The sequence below is a fragment of the Dasypus novemcinctus genome, chromosome 6 (genome assembly GCF_030445035.2).
Source record: "Dasypus novemcinctus isolate mDasNov1 chromosome 6, mDasNov1.1.hap2, whole genome shotgun sequence".
In the NCBI taxonomy this organism is placed as follows: Eukaryota; Metazoa; Chordata; class Mammalia; order Cingulata; family Dasypodidae; genus Dasypus; species Dasypus novemcinctus.
The window spans coordinates 22,513,465-22,536,712 of record NC_080678.1 but is presented as its reverse complement, the minus strand read 5'-3'; the positions used below and the strand labels follow the sequence as shown (position 1 = coordinate 22,536,712).

The window sequence follows — 23,248 nt, the reverse complement described above, 5'->3', positions numbered from 1 at the left end:
TGGAACCAACTTTATGGTTCAGAAACAGACCCTCACAGATATGGTCAAGTGATTTTTGACTAGCCCGTCAAAGTCTCACAGCTTGGGCAGAACAATCCACTCAACAAAAGGTGCTGAAAGAATTGGACATCCATAGCTGAAAGAAGAAAAGAGGACCCCTATCTTGCACCTTATCCAAAAATTAACTCAAAAAAAAAAAAAAAAAAAAAACTAAAAATAAAAGCGAGAACCATAAAACTTCTAGAAGAAATTTAGGAAAATATCTTCAAGACCTGATGATAGATGGTGGATTCTTAAAGGAGATAAGAGAACGACTGAGTGGACTACTGATGTTTAATGTATGTAGAAGTTATACTACATAGCTAAATAAGTTGTACTGTAAAGGTATGGAAATGTATTGAGTGGATGGTAAAACACAGTGAGTAACAGTTAGTTTATAAGTGGGGATATGACTGAAAAAGGTAGTCTAGTTATGTAAATGCCAACTGACAGAATGCTAGAGAATAATCTAGGAAGTGGATAGCACAGTAAACCAAGAGGTGGATGAGAATTGTTGATGGTACAGATGCAAGAATGTCCTTTGGTAGCTAGAACAAATGTATATCACTACTGCAGGGTGTTGGGAATGTGGAGAAGCATGGGAAAAATACAGCTGGAGTAACCTATGGACTGTGGTTAGTAGTAATAATATTCTTGCATCTATGAAAAGATGTACTGTGTTGATACTGAGGCAGTATGGAAATTGTAAGCCAAATGTACACTATGGACATGGTAACAATCAGATGATTATTTTATCTGTAGCACCCAGGTGTTGTTTGGGAATTCTGCACATGCATATGATTTTTTTATAAGCTTACAATTTCTGTCATAAAAAATATATTTAAAAAATAATAGGGTGGGTTGGGGGAATAACACACCACATATAAGATAAGGACTATGATTAGTAGTAAGATTTTGACAATATTCTTTCATAATTTGTAACAAACTTCTCATGACAATGCAAGGTGTTGGTGAAGGGTTGATGCATGGGACCCCTGTATGATGTTATGCATGTTTGCTTTATAAGTTCACAACTTTTACTATAATACTTAATTGTTTATGTATGTTCAAATATAAATGATATAAAGATAATAATAGGATTGGCTAGGAGAAAAATACTTTAGTAGTAATATTTTGACAATGCTCTTTAATTATTAGTTAAAAAGATTTAAAAACAATGCAAGTTATTGGTGTTAGGGTGAGATGCTATATATGTTTGTTTGATGTTATATATATTTGTTTTGTAAGTTCACAATTATTATATTATATATTATATATTGTTTATGTATGTTTATGTATGAGTGATATAGTTCAATAAATTTAAAAAAATTACAGGGGATTCCCATATGACCTCGCACCCCTCCCCCACCTTCCCACATTACCAACATCCTTCATTCGCGTGGTACTTTTATTACAATTGATAAACACTTATTGAAGCATTGCCACCAACGTGAAGTATGGTTTACATTATAATTTACACTCTGTCAAGCACAATTTTGTAGGTTATGACAAAATATATAGTGGACTGTATCTGTCGCTGCAATGCCATACAGGACAATTCCAGTGTCCCCAAAATGCCCCCTTACTATACCTATTTTTACTCTCCCTCCTCCCCAGCACATCCGCCTTGCCTTTATATATTTGACAAAAGTTCCTCCCTTGCTAGAATAATAATAAGCTTATAATTGAGTAATAATGAGTCTACTTCCATCCATTGTTCATTCCCCAATCTTGAAGATTTGGGGATGGTAATGCCCACTCTGTTTCCATTGGAGAGGGGCTTAGATCCCATGGGGCAGTGAATGGAACTATCTTGCTTGCAGTTGCAGACACTCTGTTCCTTGGTATGTGATTTGTCCATCATCATCTCCTTGTTTGTTTTCTTGGGTGAAATCATTGAACTGGAGAATAGGTGTTGCAACTCTACTGAGATTTAGGGCTCAACTGGCACATGAATGGACAAAAGATTTAAGTCTCTGGCAAATATATTTAACAAGTATAATGTTAATTACAGGTTCAAATAAAAGAGGCAGGAGAGCCATATATAGGGAAACTAAAAATGAATCTCTCTTACACTGGGGAACACATATTCCAAAGTAAGGCCCACTGACAGGGTGCTGAATTCCTTAACTGTCTGCCCTGCTTATAGCGTCTGGATGTCTCTAGAGCCCTCAGGAGCCCCGCTAACTGAGGAACTGTTTACTGTGGCAGTCAATTAGATCCTGCTGAGGCGTGTGTAAGCATAACCTCTGGAATGACCTCCCCGCTCACTTTGAAATCTCTTAGCCAAAAAAACTCATTTGTATTTACCATTTCCCCCTTTTTGGCCAAGGTCTTTTTCCAGGTACATTGCTAGTTGGTGCTTAATAATCCCTCGGTGTCAGGGAGGCTCATCCCCGGGATTTTTATTACAGAAATTGTGAATTTACAAAACAATATTGCACGTGTAGAATTTCCATACAACAATATATCACCAACACACCACACCATGGTGGAATATTTGTTACAGATTATGAGATAATATTGTCAGACTATTGCCACTTACTATGGTACATAGTGTACATTTGATATATTTTTTTCCATAACCCCCTTTTATTAACAGAGTACATCTTTGGCATTGATGCAAGAAAAGATTATATTATTGCTGTTACTACAGTCCATAGGTTACATTAATTATATTTTCTCCATGCTTCTCCATATTCCTTTCACCCTGCAATAGTGACATACATCCACTCTATGTCACAGAAGGACACTCTTGTATCTATAGCATCAACCACAATTCTCATCCACTTCTGTGTTCACTGTGTTACTCCGTCCACAGATCATTCTCTAGCTTTCTTTCATTGACATTTACATCCCTAGACTAGTTTTTAACCACAATCCCATTTATAAATCAGCTGCTATTCACTATTTTTTAAGGTTATTTGTTTAGATTTATTTATTTATTTCTCTCCCCTTCCCCCCACCCCCCCCACCTGAGTTGTCTGTTCTCTGTGTCTGTTTGCTGCGTGTTCTTCTTTGTCCACTTCTGTTGTTGTCAGCGGCACGGGAATCTGTGTTTCTCTTTTGTTGTGTCATCTTGTTGCGTCAGCTCTCCCTGTGGGTGGCGCCATTCTTAGGCAGGCTGCACTTTCTTTCACGCTGGACGGCTCTCCTTACGGGGTGCACTCCTTGTGCCTGGGGCTCCCCTACGCAGGGGACACCCTGTGTGGCAGTGCACTCCTCGTGCTCATCAGCACTGTGCATGGGCCAACTCCACATGGGTCAAGGAGGCCTAGGGTTTGAACTGCGGACCTCCCATGTGGTAGACGGACGCCCTAACCACTGGGCTAAATCCGCCGCCTGCTATTCACTATAAAGTATTACCATCAACTGTATCCATTTCCACAATTTACAATCAAGATAATTAAAACTTCTACATATATTAAGCATCAGTATTCCTTCACAGCCTCCTCTTTTTCCCTAATAACCTATACTCTAGGTTTTAACTCCATGAATTTATTCTGCATATTTATTTCATGTTAGTGAAACCATGTAATATTTGTCCTTTTGTGTCTGGTTTATTTCACTTAGCATAATGTCTTCAAGATTCATCCATGTTGTCATAGATGCCCCAATTTCATTTCTTCTTAGGGGCAGCATAGTAGTCTATTATATAGACATACCACATTTTGCTTATCCATTCATAGGTTGATTGACACTTGGGTTGTTTCCATTTCTGGCAATTGTAAACAATGCTGCTATGAACATCGGTGTGCAGATATGTTTGTGTCACAGTTTTCAATTTTTCTGGATATATTCCTAATAGAGGAATTGCTGGATCATATGCAGTTCTGTATTTAGCTTCCTGAGGAACCACAAAATTGTCTGTCACAGAGGCTGCACCATTTTAAAATCCAACCAGCAGTGAAGGAGTGTTCCTATTTCTCCACATTCTCTCCAGCATTTATGTTTTTTCTGTTATTGTTTTTTTAATAATGGTCATTCTATGGTGTGAGATGATATCTCACTGTTGTTTTGATTTGCATTTCCCTGATAGCAAGTGACATTGAACATTTTTTCATGTGCTTTTGTGACCATTGGTATTTCTTCTTTGGAGAAATGTCTGTTTAAGATTTTGCCCAGTTTTTAATTGATTACTTGATCTTCTATTGTTGAGTTGTATAATCTCTTTATATAGAATGGAAATCAAACCCTTATCCATTATGTGGTTTCCAAATATTTTCTCCCAAATGCAGAGTGGGCTACCTTTTCACTTCTTGAGGAAGTTCTCTGAATGACAAAAGTGTTTTAAGTTGAGGAGGTCCCATTAATGTTTTCTTTCATTGCTCATGCTTTCAGTGTAAGGTTTAAGAATGCACCACCTACCACCAGGTATTGAAGATGTCTTCCTACATTTTTTCTTCTAGGAGATTTATGGTTCTAGCTTTTATATTTAGGTCTTTAATCCATTTTGAGTTAATTTTTGTATTAGGTGTGAGACAGGGGTCCTCTTTCTTACTTTTGGTTATGGACACCCAGTTCTCCCAGCACAATTTGTTGAATAGACTGTTCTTACCTAGCTGGGTGAATATGACAGTCTTATCAAAAAATCACTTGACCATAGATGTGAGGGTCAGTTTCTGAACCATCAGATTGGTTCCATTGGTCTATGTGTCTTTCGTTATTTCAGTGCCATGCTGTTTTTACCACAATAGCTAAGTAATATGATTAAAAGTCTGGAAGTGAAACTCCAGCTTTGCTTTTCCTTTTTCAGATGGCTATTTGGGGCCCCTTACCCTTCAAAATAAATTTGATACTGTGTTTTCCATTTCTTTACAAAATACTTGTAGGGAGTGGATATGGCTTAAACAGTTGAGCTCACACCTCCCACAGGGGAGGTCCCAGGTTTGGTTCCCAGTGCCTCCTGAAAAACAAAAATGAACAACAAGCATAACAAACAAAAAAAAGCATCTTGGGGAATCCGATTGGTTCAGTGGTTGAGCATTGGCTTCCCAAATACAAGGTCCTGGATTCAGACCCTGGTAACTAAAAAAAACCCAAAAAACAAAAAAAACAGGTTGAATTTTTATCAAGGTGGCATCAAATCTGTATATCAGTTTGGATAGAATTGACATCTTAATGATACTTGGTCTTCCAATTATTTAGGTCTTTATAAAATTTCTTTTAGCAATGCATTGTAGTTTTCTGAATGCAAATGCTTTACATCATTGGTTAAGTTTATTCCTAAATATTTGATTCTTTCAGTTGCTATTGTAAATGGGATTTTTCTCCAACTTCCTCCTCAGATTGTGCATCACTAGTGTACAAAAAAACCACTGACTGCATATTTATCTTGCATCCTAACACGACTGAAATCATTTATTAGCTCTAGCGGCTTTGTTGTAGATTTTTCAAGATTTGATAGGATCAGATCATCTGCGAATAGAGAAAATTTTACTTCTTCCTTTCCAATTTGGATGGCTTTTATTTATTTTTCTTGCCTGATTGCTCTAGTTAGAACCTCTATTTAACAAGAGTGGTGACAGTGGGCATTCTTGTCATGTCTCTGATCTCAACGGGAAAGATTTCTTTCTTTTACCATTGTATGCAATGTTAGCTTAGGTTTTCATATAGATCCTTTATCATGTTGAGAAAGGTTTCTTCAATTCCTATATTTTGTAGCATTTTTATCAAGGAAGGATGCTGTATTTTGTCAGGTGCCTTTTCTGCATCAATTGATAGGAACATGTTATGGTGATTGTTCTACTTTGATTTATCAATGTGGTTTGTTACTCTGATTGTTTTCTCGTGTTGACCCACCCTTGCATGCCTAGTATAAAACCCACTTGACCATGATGAATAATTCTTTTAATATGTTGTTGGATTCGATTAGCAAGTATCTTGTTGAGGACTTTTTCCTCCATATTCATTAAGAAATGGATTTCTACTTTTCTTTTTTTGTAATATCTTTACCTGGCTTTGGTATTAGGGTGATATTTGCCTTATAGAATGAGTTGGGGGGTAGTCCTTTTTGTTCAGTTTTTTGGAAGAGCTTGAGTAAGATTGGTATTAAATCTTTAAATGTTTGGTAGAACTCACCTGTGAAACCATCTGTTCCTGGGCTATTCAGTTTGTGAGGGCTTAAAGTACCTACAGTTACCCAGAAAGGCTAGGGAAACACCACTCCCCTCTTGTCTTATCAAGTTTGGGGATGGAGCCACAGGTGCCCAACAGTAGAGTTCATGCAGGCCAAAAGTACCTGCAGTTGCCCAGATAGGCTGAAGAAACACTAGCCCCCTATCCTATGGGGGTGCAGGGATAGAGCCCCAGGTACCCAACTATTGTCTGTGAGGATAGAAAGCTCCTGTAGTTACCTGGAGAGAATAGTGCAGGTCCCGCCAGCTTCGTCCCTGCCTCAGGTGGGGTGAAGCCTAGGATAGGGCTCCAGTCTGATCTGGATGAAAAGAAGCTGATCCCTATGATCTCTGTGATTTTCAATCAGCCCCTCTTCCCTTTATCCTGGGGGCTGAGTTAAATGGCAGCTACCGGCCTCTTTCCAACTTAGATAGTTTCAAACTTCAGCTCTTCTTAGGATTGTACTGTAGCCTGCCGAATTTACAAATCAGTAGCTTTGCCTAACTGTCTTTTCCTCCCCTGTTTTTGGAAAATGGAGTCTGACTCCCGACAAAACCATGGAATGGCTCCCAAGGTGGCCTCCAACACTGATGAGGATGAGCCCTGTTCTCCATGGCTTGGAATGCTCTACTCATGCATCTTCTTTGCAGATGGGCAGTCTCCTCCTTCCATTCTTTCAAGAATGTTGCAGGATGCTCTTCTGGTCTCCTGGGCCCCCCAAACAGATGCTTTAGATAGCCCTGTATGATGACCTGACTCTTGGAGCTCCTTATTCAGCCTCCATCTTGCCCCTCCCCTGGTCCCTCTCTTTTTAATCTCTCTTGCCTACATTTACACACCACCACCACCACTACCAGCCCTAGGCAGGAATATTGGTAGTCTAAAAAATGTCTAGGAATGGAAGCTACAAAAGTCAAACTCCAATGGAGGGAAATATTTCTGTATATAGGGAGATCTGTGGTTACAAGAGTGCAGAGACAAACCCCACTGCTTTTCCCTCTTCTCTGTCCTTCCAGTGCAGGACATGGCATAATTGCATAAGTGGGTGGTTTCTGACCAGAGGATGGAAAAGTGGAGCCCAGAGAATCTGGAAGTTCTTAAGAGATAATATATAAGAAAAGCCATCTCATAAAGTCATTTATGTACTCCTGATAGGAACCCTGACATGTACATGTGTAAATATGATCCTAACCAGCGTACCAAAGAATTTGAGAACTGAGCTAATGTGTAGAACTATGCCCAGGCCCCAAACTCAATAGTGTCTGGTCCACCTGCAGGACTGACTCAAATAGCCCTGGAAACATTGTAACCATAGCCCATAGATGACTAAAACAAAACATTAAGATTCTCTGTAGGAGATAAACAAACCCTCAAATCATGTGTAATGTTGATGAAGCACAAGAGAACCCTGGGGTAAAAGGAGTAATAGAGAGGGTTTTATGGAAGTGGCAATTCTTAAGTTTTGTTACCAAGTCAAGAACTATTCTGTAAATGTTTATTGCTTTTGGAAAAACTTTATCAGGAGCTGGGTCTTTTAACTGCTGTATGAGGAAAGTGACATTTGACTCCTACCTTACACTAAGTGTAAAGATAAATAAATTCCATTATGAAAGGGAAAACAATGAAACATCTAGAAAATAATATAAGAATTTATCTTCATTACCTTAGTATAAGGAAAGAATTCTTAAACAGGGTAAAGTAATACAATAAAATTAAACTATGATAAAAGTAAGAATTTTTGTTCTTCTGAAGAAGCTATTAACAGAAAGAAAATTCAAACCACACAATGATATATTTGCAACCTATATAAACAACAAAGGCCTACTATTCAGAATATATAAAGAGCTCATACAAATCAATAAAAAATAGTCTGAAGACTGAATCCCTTAAACCTAAAATGAGGAAGAGACTTGAACATGTGTCTTGAAATAGGATACCTAAGTGGCCAACAAATATGAAAATGTGCTTAATTTAATTATCTTTCAGGGAATGCAAATAAATACCAAGATGCAATACTGCTATATACCCACCAATGTTGCTAAAAAGAAAAACAGAGATAATACTAAGTGTTGGAGTATGGAACTCTCAGCACTTCTGGTGAAACTAGAAATTTGTACAACAATTTTGCAAACAGTTTCACATTATATTCTAAAGTTGAATTTATGCACACTCTATTACCTGACTATCCATCTGCATCAAAAGCTAGGTAGAATGCATTCATAGTTGCATGTTTTAAAGAGCCCCAAACTGGGAACAACCCAAATGCCCAAAAATAGTAGAACGCAGAAGTAAATTATAGTGTAGCTGTATAAAGGAATAATACCAACAAACTAATGCTAAATGAACAAATGGATGACCCTCACAAAAAACAATAAATACTGTAGGATTCCATTTATATCATGTTCTGAAATAGCAGAACTAATATATGGTATTAAAATAAGTATGGTAGTTACTTTTGGGGAGGATAAAATGGGTAAAGTTCTATTTACTCAGGTGGTGGTTACATGGGTATATTATCTTCATGGTAATGAATTGAACTGTTCTCTGTGTGCTGTGCATTAGTTTTTTAGAAAAGTTTAAAAAAAAGCATTTATTACTTTTAATATAAAAGATAATTTTGTAATTATAACTTTGTCCTTATTACATGGACAGTTAACTTTAAATTGTTATAAAATAGTGACAATATTATCTCCTTTTGCATTTGGCCAACTAGATTAACAGTTAACTTTAAATTGTTATAAAATAGTGACAATATTATCTCCTTTTGGATTTGGCCAACTAGATTAACACCAGAGGATATCTCTTAGTCTCTAGAAACTTGATTTAGAATACAGCCTTTTAACACTGTGTTAATTCTATTGAATTCTTTTTAATTTTCCATAAATGAGTATACCTAATGAGTTCCATGCATTTTTATATTAAGAATCCTTTAAATAATGACCATTTTATAATGGTAAAAAAAGAATTATTTTAATCTCCCTAAGTTCCTATGCTTCCTTTTTAATTCCTGTAGCTCATGTACTTGCTTTTTTGGTTTCTTTGTTTTGTTTTGTTTTCAATTTCCATTGAAAGGATTATACTGAGAACACTTCAGACTTTCTCACACTATTGTCGTACAGCATAATTTTTTCAAAAAAGAAATGCTAAATTATCCTGCAAAAAATCTACACTAAGGAGCAATAAAAGCTATTGCATAATTATAATTTAAAAAGACCTAAAAGAATGAAGAATCATTTTTCTATTTGAAAGAATTGCCATAATCCAAGATTAAAGGATACTAATGTTTAACCTCGCCCCTTAAGACCTTTGGCTTAAGAAATATATTATGGTCAATAACATTCCACACCGTATTCCTCCCCTGCCATTGTTGAACCTCTCTGTGATCCAAAACATCTTCCAAAGTGAAGCCCAATATATTGCCAGGTTCCATTAATAGTAAAATGGAATATAGTGATGAGTTTAAAGGTTAAATATAGAATACATATTAATTTAGAAAAATTAAAGTAAAAATAAATTGGGGTATCAAAAAATTTAAAAATGCAAAAGCTTTGTTTTTGATATTTTGCCCTCCATCACTGCAATAAGTGTTGCCCTGTATGCAAATTGGCAAGGCAACTACTTCCGTCTTTTCCTCAGTGTCTACATCCTACTTTTTCTTTTTTTTCCTATTTATTAAGCTTATCTTCACAAAAGTTTTAGATCACAGTAATTCATATATACAATATACAGTACTCCCACATATCCAACATAAAACCCTTTTCCCTTACACAGCAATAATCTTTTTACATATTCATACTCTATTTACTGAAACTGATGTACAGATATTGAGACAATAGCTTTCAAACAAGGCAACGTTTGGGTTTACATTGTGGTTTATATTTTAGACTATACAATTTTCTAGATTTTTAGTTATCTTATGTTTTACATTATGATTTACATTTTAGCCTATCAGCCCCTATACATTTTTGGTGTAATTAACATGTCTTATATCCATCCTTGAGTAATCTTGTGGAACACTTCTATTGCCCACACAGTTACATTGGTTCCATCTATTCAATACCTCTTTCCCCCTCCCCTTAGGGCCCACAGTGACAGTCAATCTTCATTGCTTGAAGGGCCATGTTCAGAGATAAGTTGCAACAGTGTTGAGGGCTTGACATGCTTAACTGCCCTAATGAGCTGGGAGCCACCATTTCTCTCGAGAGATACAATTCCCTCTATTTGAGAACATCAGTCCTCCCCAGGATGTGTGTATACCTTCACTCATTATATGGGTCTCTATCCAATGATATAACCCACTATGGCAAAATGAGCATTCACATACTCCCTCCAACAATGAGCCCTTGATACTAATGACTATGCTTGTGAACCTGAAATAAGAACAAGGCCTAGAACCGCAGGGTGCCTAAGAGTTACCTCCTGAGAGCCTCCATGTTGCTCAAATGTGGCCAGTCTCGAAGCCAAACTCGGCATGTAAATGTGTTGCCTTCCTCCCGGCATGGGGCATGACTCCCTGGGATTTGCCTCCCTGGCACTGAGAGATTAATACCAAGTACCAGCTGATGATGTAACTAGAAAATGACCAGCAGAATATCTCAATCTACATATAATACCAGGAGTTAAAAATGTTTTTTGAACTGAATAAAAGGGGGAAATGGAAAGGACAAAAGAGTTTATAGGGCTGTGAGTCTCCAAAAAGAGCTGGGAGGTTATCAGAGGGGTGGCCCTTATGCACACCTGAGCAGAGTCCCAGAGACAGATAAAATAGATACAACCCCGGCTATTGGTTCTTCTGAGGGCTACAGAGACCCACAGATTCTAAGGTCATGGCAGATGGAGTTCAGTGCCTTATCAGTTGGCCCTACTTTGGAGTTTGTGTTTCTGTGTGATGGAGCTGTACTCAGATGTGATCTTTGTCCACAAGTCTCTCCTGTTACTTTTACCGGAACTTTAGTTGGTGCTGGGGTTTAATGTATACCCAGGGGACCTGAATCTCTGGACTGATCATATGGTATCCAGGCCCTGAGCCTCAACAGATTTGCAACTCCTACACTCTGGTTTATTGGACTTACCCACTCAGCTAACATGGAGTTGAAGAAGGTCAACCACCATACCAGGGAACCAAGAGTGCCTACAACTGGAAGCAGGAGAATTGTATCCAGCATCCATATGGAATCTAAACCCCTCTTGATATAGATGTGGAGTGGACACAACCATTCTATGGTCCACAGGATGGGGAAATAGAGTATGGAATAGAGTGGACTTACTGATATTCATGAACTATTGAGATTAGTAATGGAAGAAAATGTGGCATTGGTGTGGATAAAGTGGCCATGGTGGCTCCTGGGGGTAGGGAGTGGGAGGAAGTGATGTGATGTGGGGGTATTTTCGGGACTTGGAGTTGTCCTGGGTGGTGCTGCAGGGACAGTTACCAGACATTGTAAGTCCTCCCATGGCCCACTGGGTGGAACGTGGGAGAGTGCGGGCTATGATGTGGACCATTGACCATGAGGTGCTGTGGTGCTCAGAGATGTATTCACTAAATACAATGAATGTCTCATGATGATGGAGGGGGTTGTTGTTATGGGGGGAGGAGTGGGGTGATGGGGGTTGGGGGTATTTGGGGACCTCATATTTTTTTAATGTAACATTAAAAAAATAAATAAAGACAAAAAAAATCACACACACACAAAAAGAAATATATTATGGAAAAGCTAATTGGAGCAGATAAACATGAAATCTCAGTGGCCTAATATAATAAAAGATTGTTTCTCATTCATGTAAAATGCAGTGAACATAAGGAGTAGGTGAAAGGGCCAGCATGGTGTACAGGGCACAGTTGCATATGGTACTTCAAGGAGTTCAAACTGATGGAAATTCTGCCATCTTTCAGGTTTCCAGGATTGCCAGTAAAAACTGGGATTTTCTAGTAACCAACAAAGGGTGAATGTAAGTTTTCAGCTATGCTAAATCGTGTGTTTTTTTCCTTATGTAAGTTTTCAGCTATGCTAAATTGTGTGTATTTTTTTCTTTTTAATGAAGCAGTGTTCTTAATGAACTTGGTTTTCATCTTGTGTAGACCTATTTTTTTAAAAGATTTATTTATTTATTTCTCTCCCCTTTTCCCCCAACCCCCCACCCCGGTTGTCTGTTCTCTGTGTTTACTTGCTGCGTCTTCTTTGTCCACTTCTGTTGTTGTCAGCAGCACGGGAATCTGTGCTTCTTTTTGTTATGTCATATTGTTGTGTCAACTCTTCCTGTGGGTGGCGCCATTCTTAGGCAGGCTGCACTTTCTTTTGCGCTAGGTGGCTCTCTTTACAGGGTGCACTCCTTGTGCGTGGGGCTCCCCTATGCGGGGGACACCCCTGTGTGGCAGGGCACCCCTTGCGCGCATCAGCACTGAGCATGGGCCAGCTCCACACGGGTCAAGGAGGCCCGGGGTTTGAACCACGGACCTCCCATGTGGTAGATGGGGAAAGGGGAGAACTTGCATATAATCACTTTTGTAACTTAGGCATTTTACTTAAACTCCCCATTACTCATTTTTCTCATCTGTTAAATAAGTATATAAAAGTATACATGACTGACATGTGTAAATGTGGTAATTAAAGATACAATGCATTTAAAATATTTACACACTGGGCAAAGTCCACATCCCTGTAGACTTTTTTTTTTAAAAAAAGAAGCTTATCTTTTGGATTTAATTTTTAATTTAAAATAAAGTTTTGGATTTATATTGTATTAGTTGTTAAGGATAAATGATTTTTGTACAAGAAGTATCATCTACTACTACAGGCATTCAAAAAATAGTTAACAAAATTTAGTGTCTAAATATAAGGGATGATATAGTTGAATGTGCTTTTTATATTTTAACTGAGCAAGTAATGGAGAAACAAAGAAGTCAGGGGAAAGGGAAGAACTTGCATATAATCACTTTTGTAACTTAGGCATTTTACTTAAACGCCCCATTACTCATTTTTCTCATCTGTTAAATAAGTATATAAAAGTATACATGACTGACATGTGTAAATGTGGTAATTAAAGATATAATGCATGTAAAATATTTACAGTTTTTTTTTTAATTAGAGAAGTTGTGGATTTACAGAACAATCATGCATAAAATACAGGATTTGAATATACTACCCCACCATCAATACCTTGCATTGGTGTGGAACATTTCTTATAATTGATTGTAGCATATTTTTATTATTGTACTATTAATTAGGTTTAACTTAGGATTTACTATATAATGTCACTCCATTGATTTTTTTAAAAAAATTGTTATACTTCTACCATATATAATCTAAAATTTCCTCTTTTAATTATATTCAGGTATGTATTTCAGTTCTGTTAATTGTGTAAACAATGTTGTGCTACCAACACCACCATCCATTACCAAAATATTTCTGTCATTCCAAATAAGAACTCTATGTATTTTAAGCCTTAACCTCCTATAGCAGTTTGATATTTTCTTATGAATTCCAAAAATAGATATTGGGTTATGTTTGTGAACTGTTCTGTTCCTCTGCGCATATTAGATTGTGGTAGAATAAAATGTTTCACTTTTACTTGACTGAATTGTGATTAGGACTTTGATTCAGCCACATCAGTGGGGTGTGAAGTCCCTGCCCTTTGCTGGGTGGGAACTTACAGAGAAAACTACACAGCAGAGGAGTGAACTGGAGTTTTAATGCTGGAGCCCTTGGAAGTAAATACACAGAGACCCAGATAAGTGAGAAAAGAGAGAAGGCTCCATTAGACATGGCAGAGGCCCCAGGAAGAGAGATGAGCCATTTGCTTGATAGTTTACAGCTGGCCTTGTGGAGAGAGCAAAGCAGGTGAGCCTGAAGAGAAACAAGCCCCAGGAGAGAGATGAGACTTATCCCAGCCTACAGCTGATATTGGAAGAAGCTGGGACCATGGAGCCTTAACGGAAACAGGAAGTCTAAACCCTTGCAGACGCTGGCAGCCATCTTGCTCCAACACACGGCAACAGATTTTGGTGAGGTAGTAATTTACGCTTTATGACCTGGTAACTGTAAGCTTCAGTCCCAAATAAATACCTTTATAAAAGCCAACAGGGGGAAACGGACTTTGGCCCAGTGGTTAGGGCGTCCGTCTACCACATGGGAGGTCCCCGGTTCAAGCCCCGGGCCTCCTTGACCCGTGTGGAGCTGGCCCATGTGCAGTGCTGATGCGTGCAAGGAGTGCCGTGCTACACAGGGGTGTCCCCCGCGTAGGGAAGCCCCACGCGCAAGGAGTGCACCCATAAGGAGAGCTGCCCAGCGCGAAGGAGGGAGCAGCCTGCCGAGGAATGGCGCCACCCACACTTCCCGTGCCGCTGACGACAACAGAAGCGAACAAAGAAACAAGACGCAGCAAAAAAAGCCAACAGATTTCTGGTATTTTGCATCAGAACCTCTTTAGCTGACTAATACATTTCCCATTCCTTCTCCTTACCCTGTCCCCTGGTAACCTATCGTCTAGATTCTGAGTATGAGTTTGCATATTCTAATTATTTCACATTAGTGAGGTGATACTGTATTTGTCTTAGTATCTGGTTTATTTCACTCAATTTGATGTCTTCAGGGTTCATCCATGTTGTTGTAGGTATCAAGGTTTCTTTCCTTCTTATGCCTGAATAATATTCCATTGTATGTATATAACACATTTTATTTATCCATCCATCAGTTGGTGAACCCTTGGGTTGCTTCTATCTTTTGGCAGTTGTGAATAATGCTACTATGAATATCAGTGTGAAAATATCTGTTTGAGTCCCTGCTTTCCATTCTTTTGGCTATATATCTAGTAGAAGGATTCTGGGTCATATGGTAGTTGTATATTTAGCATTCTGAGGAACTGCAAAACTATCTTGCACAGTGGCTGCACCATTTTAAATTGCTACCAACAATGAATGAGTATTCCTTTGTATCTGCATCCTCTGTAACACTTGTTATTTTCTGTATTTTTAATAGCAGTCATGGTAATGGGTGTGAAATGGTATGGCAAATGATGTTGAACATTTTTTTATGTGCTCTCTGGTCATCTGTATATCTTTTTGGAATGATGTCTCTTCAGGTTTTCTGCCCATTTTTAATTGGGTTGTTTGACCTTTTTTTGTTGTTAGGTTGAAGGATTTCTTTATATATTCTGGATATTAACCCTTTATTGGATATGCGATTTCCAAATATTTGCTCTTATTGTGTAGGTTGTCATTTTACTTTCATGATAAATTCCTTTGAGGTACAAAAGTTTTTAATTTTGATGTGGTCCCATTTATCTATTTTTTCTTTTGTTCCTTGTGAATTACCTAACACAAGGTCCTGAAGGTACTTCCCTACATTTTCTTCTTATTTTTAGGTCTTTGATCAATTTTGAGTTGATTTTTATAAATAGTGTGAGGTAAGGGTCCCGTTTCCTCTTTTTTTTTTTTTTTAATGGATATCGAGCTTTCCAAGTACCATTTGTTGAAGATACAATTCTTTTCCAGTTGAGTGATCTTTGCTACCTTGTCAAAAAATCAGTTGACCATAAATATGAATGAAGGTATATTTCTGTGCTCTCAATTCAATTTCATTGGTCAATATGTCTGTCCTTGTGACAGTATCGAGCTGTTTTGATATCATAAGTTTTAAGATTGAATAGTGTGAGCCCAACACATTCATTCTTCTTTTTCAAGATGGTTTGAGAAATTCATGGCCTCTTACCCCATACAGCTCTTCCATTTCTGCAAAGAAGGGCATTGCATTGAATCTGTAGATCATTTTGGGTAGAACTGACATCTTAATGTTATTTAGTCTTCCAGTCCGTGAACATGGAATGTCTTTTCATTTATCTAGGACTTCTTTGATTTCTTTTAACAATATTTTGTAGTCTTCTGTGTGTAAGTCTTTATATAGTTGGTTAGATATATTCCTAGATATTTGATAATTTAGTTGATATTATGAATGCATTTTTCTCTTCATTTCTTTTTCTGACTCTTCATTGATTGCGTACAGAAATGCTACTGATTTTCAGGTGTTGATATTGTACCCTGCCACTTTGCTGAATTCATTTATTAGCTCTAGGAAATTTGTTGTAATTTTTCAAGATTTGCAGTACACAGGATCATATCATCTGCAAATAGAGAAAGTTTTTATTTCTTCCATTAAAACTTGGATGCCTTTTATTTCTTTTTCTTGCCTAATTATCAATGTTGAGTAACAATGTGGACAGTGGGCATCTTTATCTTGTTCCGGATCTTAGAGGGAAAGTTTTCGGTCTTTCACCACTAAGTAGAATGTTAGCTGTGGGCTTTTCATCTATATGCCATATCATGCTGAGTTTCCTTCTATTCCAAGTGTTCTAAGTGTTTATATCAAAAAGGGTTGCTGGGTTTTATCAAATGCCTTTTCCTCATCAATTGAGATGATTATGTGGTTTATTCCTTTCATTCTGTTAATGTGGTGTATCACATTAATTGATTTTTCTTGTGTTGAACCACCTAGTTTATCAAGGCTAAATCTCACTTGATTATGGTGTTTAATTCTTTTAGTATGCTGTTGGATTTGGCTTGCTAGTATTTTGTTGAGAATTTTTGCATCCATATTCATAAGATATATTGGTCTGTAGTTTTCTTTCTTGAGGTATCTGTGTTTGACTATGGTATGAGGATGATGTTGGCCTCATCAAATGATTAGGGAATGCTCCCTCCTGTTAATTTTTTGCAAGAGTTTAAGCAGAATTGAATTTGTCTTCTTGGGATGTTTTGTAGAATTCCTTTGTGAAGCCATCTGGTTCTTGGCTTTTCTTGGCAGTTTTGGATTACCAAACTTTACTAGTAAATGGTTTGTTAAGATATTCTATTTGTCTTTTTAAAATAATTTGTTTATTTCATCTAAATTATCTAATTCATTGGTATACAGTGGCTTATAGTATCCTTCATTTTATTTCAGCATGGTTGGTATCCCTTTCCATTTCTGATTTTAGTTATTTGTATCCTTTCTTTTTTCTTTGTCAGTCTAGCTAAAGTTTTGCCAATTGTACTGATCTTTTTAAAGAACCGATTTTGGGTTTAGTTTATTCTTTTTCCAATTTCATTTATCTCTGATCTAATCTTTGTTATTTCCTTTCTTCTGCTTGCTTTGGGTTTAGTGTGCTCTTCTTTTTCTAGTTTTTCCAGTTTTGAGATTATGTCTCTGATTTGAAGTCTTTCTTCTTTTTTAATATAAGCATTTTAGAGCTATGATTTTCCCTCTCAACACTGCCTTTGCTTCAATCTCATAAGTTTTGGTATTTTCATTTTCATTCACTTCAAGATATTTTCTAATTTCATTTCTGATTTACTCTTTAACCCATGAGTTGTTTAAGATAATGTTGCTTAATTTCCACATATTTGTGAATTTTCCATTTCTCCCTCTGTTCATGATTTCTAGCTTCATTCCGTTGTAGTCAGAGAATATAAATTGTATGGTTTCAATATTTTTTAAATTTATTGAAACTTAGTTTGTGACCCAATGTATGGTCTATCCTGGAGTATGGTCCATGTACATCTGAGAAGAATATGTATTCTGTTTTTGTTGGGTGAATTGTTCTATTTATGTATGTTAGGTCTAGTTGGTTTAGAATATCATTCAATTCTTGTACATCTTTAGTGATCTTCTGACTAAATGTTTTATCCATTATTGAGAGTGGTGTATTAAATCTCCTACTAATAGTGTAGAGCTACCTATTTCTCCCTTCAAATCTTTTAGTGTTTGCTTCATATAGTTTGTGCCTCTGTTGTTTGGTGCATATATATTAATAATGGTTACATCTTTCTGTTGAATTTTCCTCTTTTTCAGTATATAATGACCATCTTTGGTCCTCATAGCTATTTTTAAATTAAAGTCTATTTTATCTGATGTTGGTATATAGTCACCCCAGCTCTCTTTTGATTCCTATTTGCATTGTTTATTTTTATCTATCTTTTCACCCTCAACCTACTTATATCTTTAAATTTAAATTGAGTCTCTTGCAGACAACATATAGTTGGGTCATGCTGTTTTATCCATTCTGCCATTCTCCAATTTTGCCTAGGGTTTAATCCATTTGCAGTAAAATCACCACTGATAATATAGGACTTTGTTTTGCCATATTGATATTTAGCCTTTGTAAGTCATATCTTTTTTTAATCCCTCACTTTTGTTAATGCGTACTGTATTAGTCAGGGTTCTCTAGGAAAATGAATCAACAGGAGATATCTATAAATAGTAGAATTTTATAAAATTCTCTCACATGGCTGTGGAGATGCACGAGTCCAGATTCCAAACGCAGTCTGCAACCCAGAGAAGGTCCTTGATGAGTTTTGGGAGATGTTGGCTGTTCGAAGATAAGGTGGGAAATTTTCTCTGAATGCTGAAATCACTTCCCCTTTTAAGGCATTCAACTGATTGGATAAAACATCACAATGTCTCTGGTTGATTGTAGATGTAATCAGCCATCTATGCAGTAAACTCACTGATGTCCATAAGTGTCCTTGTACTACAATTAGCCCAGTGCTAGATTGACCAAACCCCTGGGCACATTTACCTCGCCAAGTTGACACAGTAGTCTAAACATCATACCTACTTTTACATATATTTGATTTTTTTGTGATGTACCATATCGAGAGCCTTCTCATTTTTATCTGGATATATTTTTTCATCTATTTTCTTTGCAGTTACTATGGGGTTAAAATTTAACATCCTAAACATATAGCAACCATATTTTATTTGATACCAACTTAACTTCTCTAGCACGCAAAAATAGTTTTCCTCCACCTCTCTGACCCCAAACATTTTTTGTACTTGATATCACATATATCTTGGTACTATGTATATCCAAAAATATAGATTTATCATTACTTTTGTTTATTTGCATTTTAGCACCTGTAGGAAGTAAGAAGTGGAGATATTTACAAGTAATACACTACAATAGTACTGGCATTTGTGCTTGTTACCCCAGTGGTTATCTTTATCACAGGTCTTTCTTTATGCTGCTTTGAACCATTGTCTAGTTTCCTTTCCTTTCAATGTGAAGAGCTCCTGTTAGCATTGCTTTTAGGGCAGGGCTAGTGGTGATAAACTCCCTTAGCTTTTGTTTATCTGAGATTGTCTTCATCTCTCCCTCATTATTGAAAGAGATTTTCACCAGATATAAAATTCTTGACTGACAGGTTTGTTTGTTTTTTCCATTCAGCACTTTAAGTATTTCTACCCACTGCTATCTTGCCTCCATGATTTCTGAGTTTCTGATAAAAATAAACACTCACTCTAATTGAGACTCCTTTGAATATAACACATTGCTTTTCTTTTGCATCTTTCAGTACTCTCTATTTATTCTTTGCATTTGATATATTTTTTTTAATATTTATTTATGTATTTATTTATTTATTTCTCTCCCCTTCCCCCGCCCCCGTTTTCTGTTCTCTGTATCTGTTTGCTGCATCTTCTTCTTTGTCCGCTTCTGTAGTTGTCAGCGGCACAGGAATCTGTGTTTCTTTTTGTTGCATCATCTTGTTGCGTCAGCTCTCTGTGTGGGCAGCACCATTCTTAGGGAGGCTGCACTTTCTTTCGCGCTGGGTGTCTTTCCTTACAGGGTGCACTTCTTGCGCATGGGGCTCCCCTACACGGAGGACACCCCTGCATGGCACAACACTCCTTGTGTGCATCAGCACTACACATGGGCCAGCTCCAGATGGGTCAAGGAGGCCTGGGGTTTGAACCACAGACCTCCCTGTGGTAGACAGACGCCCTAACCACTGGGCCAAGTCCACTTCCTGCATTCGATATTGTGATCAGTATATGTAAGGTTTTATTTTTCTACATGTTTATCCTGTTTGGACTTCTTGGATGTACATGTTCATGTCTGTTGCTCAGTATAGGATATTCTCTGTCATTATTTCTTTGGATATTCCTTCTACATCTTTCTCTTTTTCTTCTCTTTCTGAGACTCCCATAATTTATATATTGGTGTGTGTTGGGGTGTTTGGGGCTATTTTTTCTTCTAATATATTCTTTTTCTTTCTGCTCCTCAGAATGACTTTATTTGGAGTGTCTTGTCTTCAAGTTCATTCTTTTTCTCTTCTTCCTGCACTTTTGAAAGTTTACATTAGATAGGGTAGAGAGAATGAGGTTGAAAATACAGGGGGAAAGTTTGGGAAAAATAAGACACTTCAGTGTTTGGAAAAGCTGGATTGCTAATTTTTTTTGGCTTCATCCTTTTTCTTTGATCCTGAAGAAAGGATTAGAAAATGAACATGGGAATAGAATGGTTGTGGTAAGAATATAGGCAAATAAAGAGCTCCCAAAAGATGGAAAGGAAAAAGCTTAAGGCCTATATAAGTGGATTTGAATTTAAGCTCTACCGTGCTTTACGCCCTGTATGTCTATAAACAATTTACCTAAAACACAATGAGCATGGTTTTCTCTTTTCTAAAATAAGAATAATATATCCTACCTGGAAGGGTTCTTATAAAACTAAATCCAGTAATGAATGTGAAGAATAAGGAATGTGTTTAAACTCAATAGACAGGTACTAGAATTGTTAAAGGGTATTCTAAGGTCTTCTGCTTCAAGGGAGAAAAGGAGGAAAATATGTTAAGGATTCAACAAGTGTGGACAGTGTCAAACTTTGCCATTGCACAGGAGAGAATCAAATAATAAATAAAAAGATTGCAAACCACCAGAGATGAGGGCCTGGTTACAGTTAGACAATTTGAATAAGTAATGGCCAGGTCTGCCGTCTTCTGGCTCACTTCAATCTATAGCCAAAACTAATACAATATTGGAGATTGAGTATAAGATTCATATAAATTTCTGTTATTTTATTCTGAAAATTGTCGGGTTCAGCAAAGTATCGTGCATTGTTGTAGTTTATTGTATATCATACCTAATATATAAAGACCACATGTATGAACGTTGTACTGTATTATTTCTTACTTTAAACACTAATAAATGCCAGGGTTTCTCAACCTCAGTGCTACTGACTATAATTAATTTGTATGAGGGGCAGGCTTGTGGATTGTAGGACGTGTAACCAGCATCCCTGATTTCTAACCACTAGATGCAAGTGGCACCCCTTCCAGTCATGGCAATCAAAAATGTCTCCAGAGATTGTCAGATAGACCTTAATTTAGGTATTTTGTTATGCTATGTAGGTTTTAATCATTTTTGAAACTGTTTCTGTTGTAACTGGGAAAAATTGACCTTGGTTGATAACCAATGGAATATAGTGAACAGAAAAGAATGAACATATGTGACATTTGAATTTATAAGGTTTCTATATTTTATTGTTCAAAATAATAATTCCAAATAAATTTCTGTTGCTTCATAAGACCAATGGAATTATAAATTTATATTCTTTCCAAAAGGGAAAATGCTAAAGATAGACTATAATGTAGAGCAAGGAATATATTTACTGGAACAAAGTGATTTTTTCTGTATATTTTCTGAACCTCCACTTATTCTTTATTTCAGCTTATATTTCAAAAATATTTTGAGGAAAATTTATTTGTGTTTTATTTTTCAGTTGTTTTTTATCCTTATTATTGGTGGCTGCTGTAGTATGGAAGATCAAACAAACTTGTTGGGCTTCTCGACGGAGAGAGGTATTGGTAATATTATTTAATCTTTTTTTAAATGTTTTGAACACAAATATTGCTTAATTAAGGTGATCCTTTGAAAAATGCATTTTAAAATCAACTTCGTTTATTAAGGTTGAACAAAAATATCTAGTATTTTTGAAACTTTAGTGCAAGGTTTAGTATTGTCTTTTTAAGTCAGTATTTCTAGGAGTGTTGGTTTATGCAAACAATTTAGGTTTTTTTAATAGTGTGAGAATTTATAAGAATTAATTCTGTTGATCAAATAATCTGCAATCTCTTTAATTTAGGTATTTTGTTATGCTATGTAAGTTTGAATCATTTTTGAAACTATTTCTGTTGTAATTTAAATGATACTTCTGAATGGTAAATATTTATTTATGGTTTTAGAAAAATGTGATTTCCTTGAAATAACATTCTCTTTTTTTGGTAATCAAATCTTTTCCATCTGTTGATTATCAGAATTTGTCATGTCTCTTCTTTATAATCCAAAAATAGGTAAGACAGTAATACTTTTACAAAACAGACTTTTAACTAAATATATATATATTAGATAAACTATATATATTAGTTAATCTAAAGGAACAAAAATGTAATCATATGAGGAGCATAAATATAGTCTTTCTGTTGTTCTATACCTCACATAATAGAAAATCAAGTTTCTGTTTTTTTAAACTTGGTAGTATTCTATTTGTTTCTATTTTTTCTGGTGTGTTTTCTTATGTATTGTTAGGTGCAGCAATATAAAACAGTGATGTAATTGCTTGCTTTCCTTTTTTCCTCATATAAAAAGTTTATTTTTTAAGCTCTTTAAAAACGGCCCAAACTTCTTAATTATTCTCCTATTTATTTTCAAACACAATACAAATATATTTGCAAACTTAAATTTTTCCCCAAATACAACATTCAGTTTAACCGTCTCTGCCTCTCTGATTTTCTACACATAGCCAGCACAACATGAATGAAAATTTGCTTGATATAGCCCTAAAATAAAAAAAGAATCCAACCAAAATGGAGCTTATTAAATCTAAGTACATAAATTATGTGGAAGTAAACAGTCTTCTAGATTTTTAAATTAATGTATTTTGGCAAAATTTTAGGTTCAAGAGAAGGAGAAACATAATTGGTAGACAGGTTGTCTGAAGGCTTTCCATAATGAAATAGAGCACATGAAAATGTGTGTTGAACACCGAAAAAGGTCAGGATGAATCAGGGAGCCTTAGTTCCTATTGGATTATGACTATAAAAAAAGAATCCAACCAAAATGGAGCTTATTAAATCTAAATACATAAATTATGTGGAAGTAAACAGTCTTCTAGATTTTTAAATTAATGTATTTTGGCAAAATTTTAGGTTCAAGAGAGGGAGAAACATAATTGGTAGGCAGGTTGTCTGAAGGCTTTCCATAATGAAATAGAGCACATGAAAATGTGTGTTGAACACCGAAAAAGATCAGGATGAATCAGGGAGCCTTAGTTCCTATTGGATTAT

At 36.4% G+C, this 23,248-nt stretch overlaps 1 protein-coding gene across 6 annotated transcripts in view; it reads left to right on the top strand.

The window, feature by feature from the left end:
• Positions 1-23,248, top strand: part of ATRNL1 (attractin like 1) — an 899,374-nt gene that overhangs the window by 468,427 nt on the left and 407,699 nt on the right. For all 6 annotated transcript variants that reach the window (XR_011648991.1, XM_058298321.1, XM_058298320.2 and 3 more), the window contains one exon: positions 21,685-21,763. Coding sequence is in view for 5 of the 6 variants with exons in the window: in XM_058298321.1 (XP_058154304.1) it covers positions 21,685-21,763 (79 nt within the window). In the remaining variant the exon portion in view is untranslated. The remainder of the gene's footprint in view (positions 1-21,684; positions 21,764-23,248) is intronic.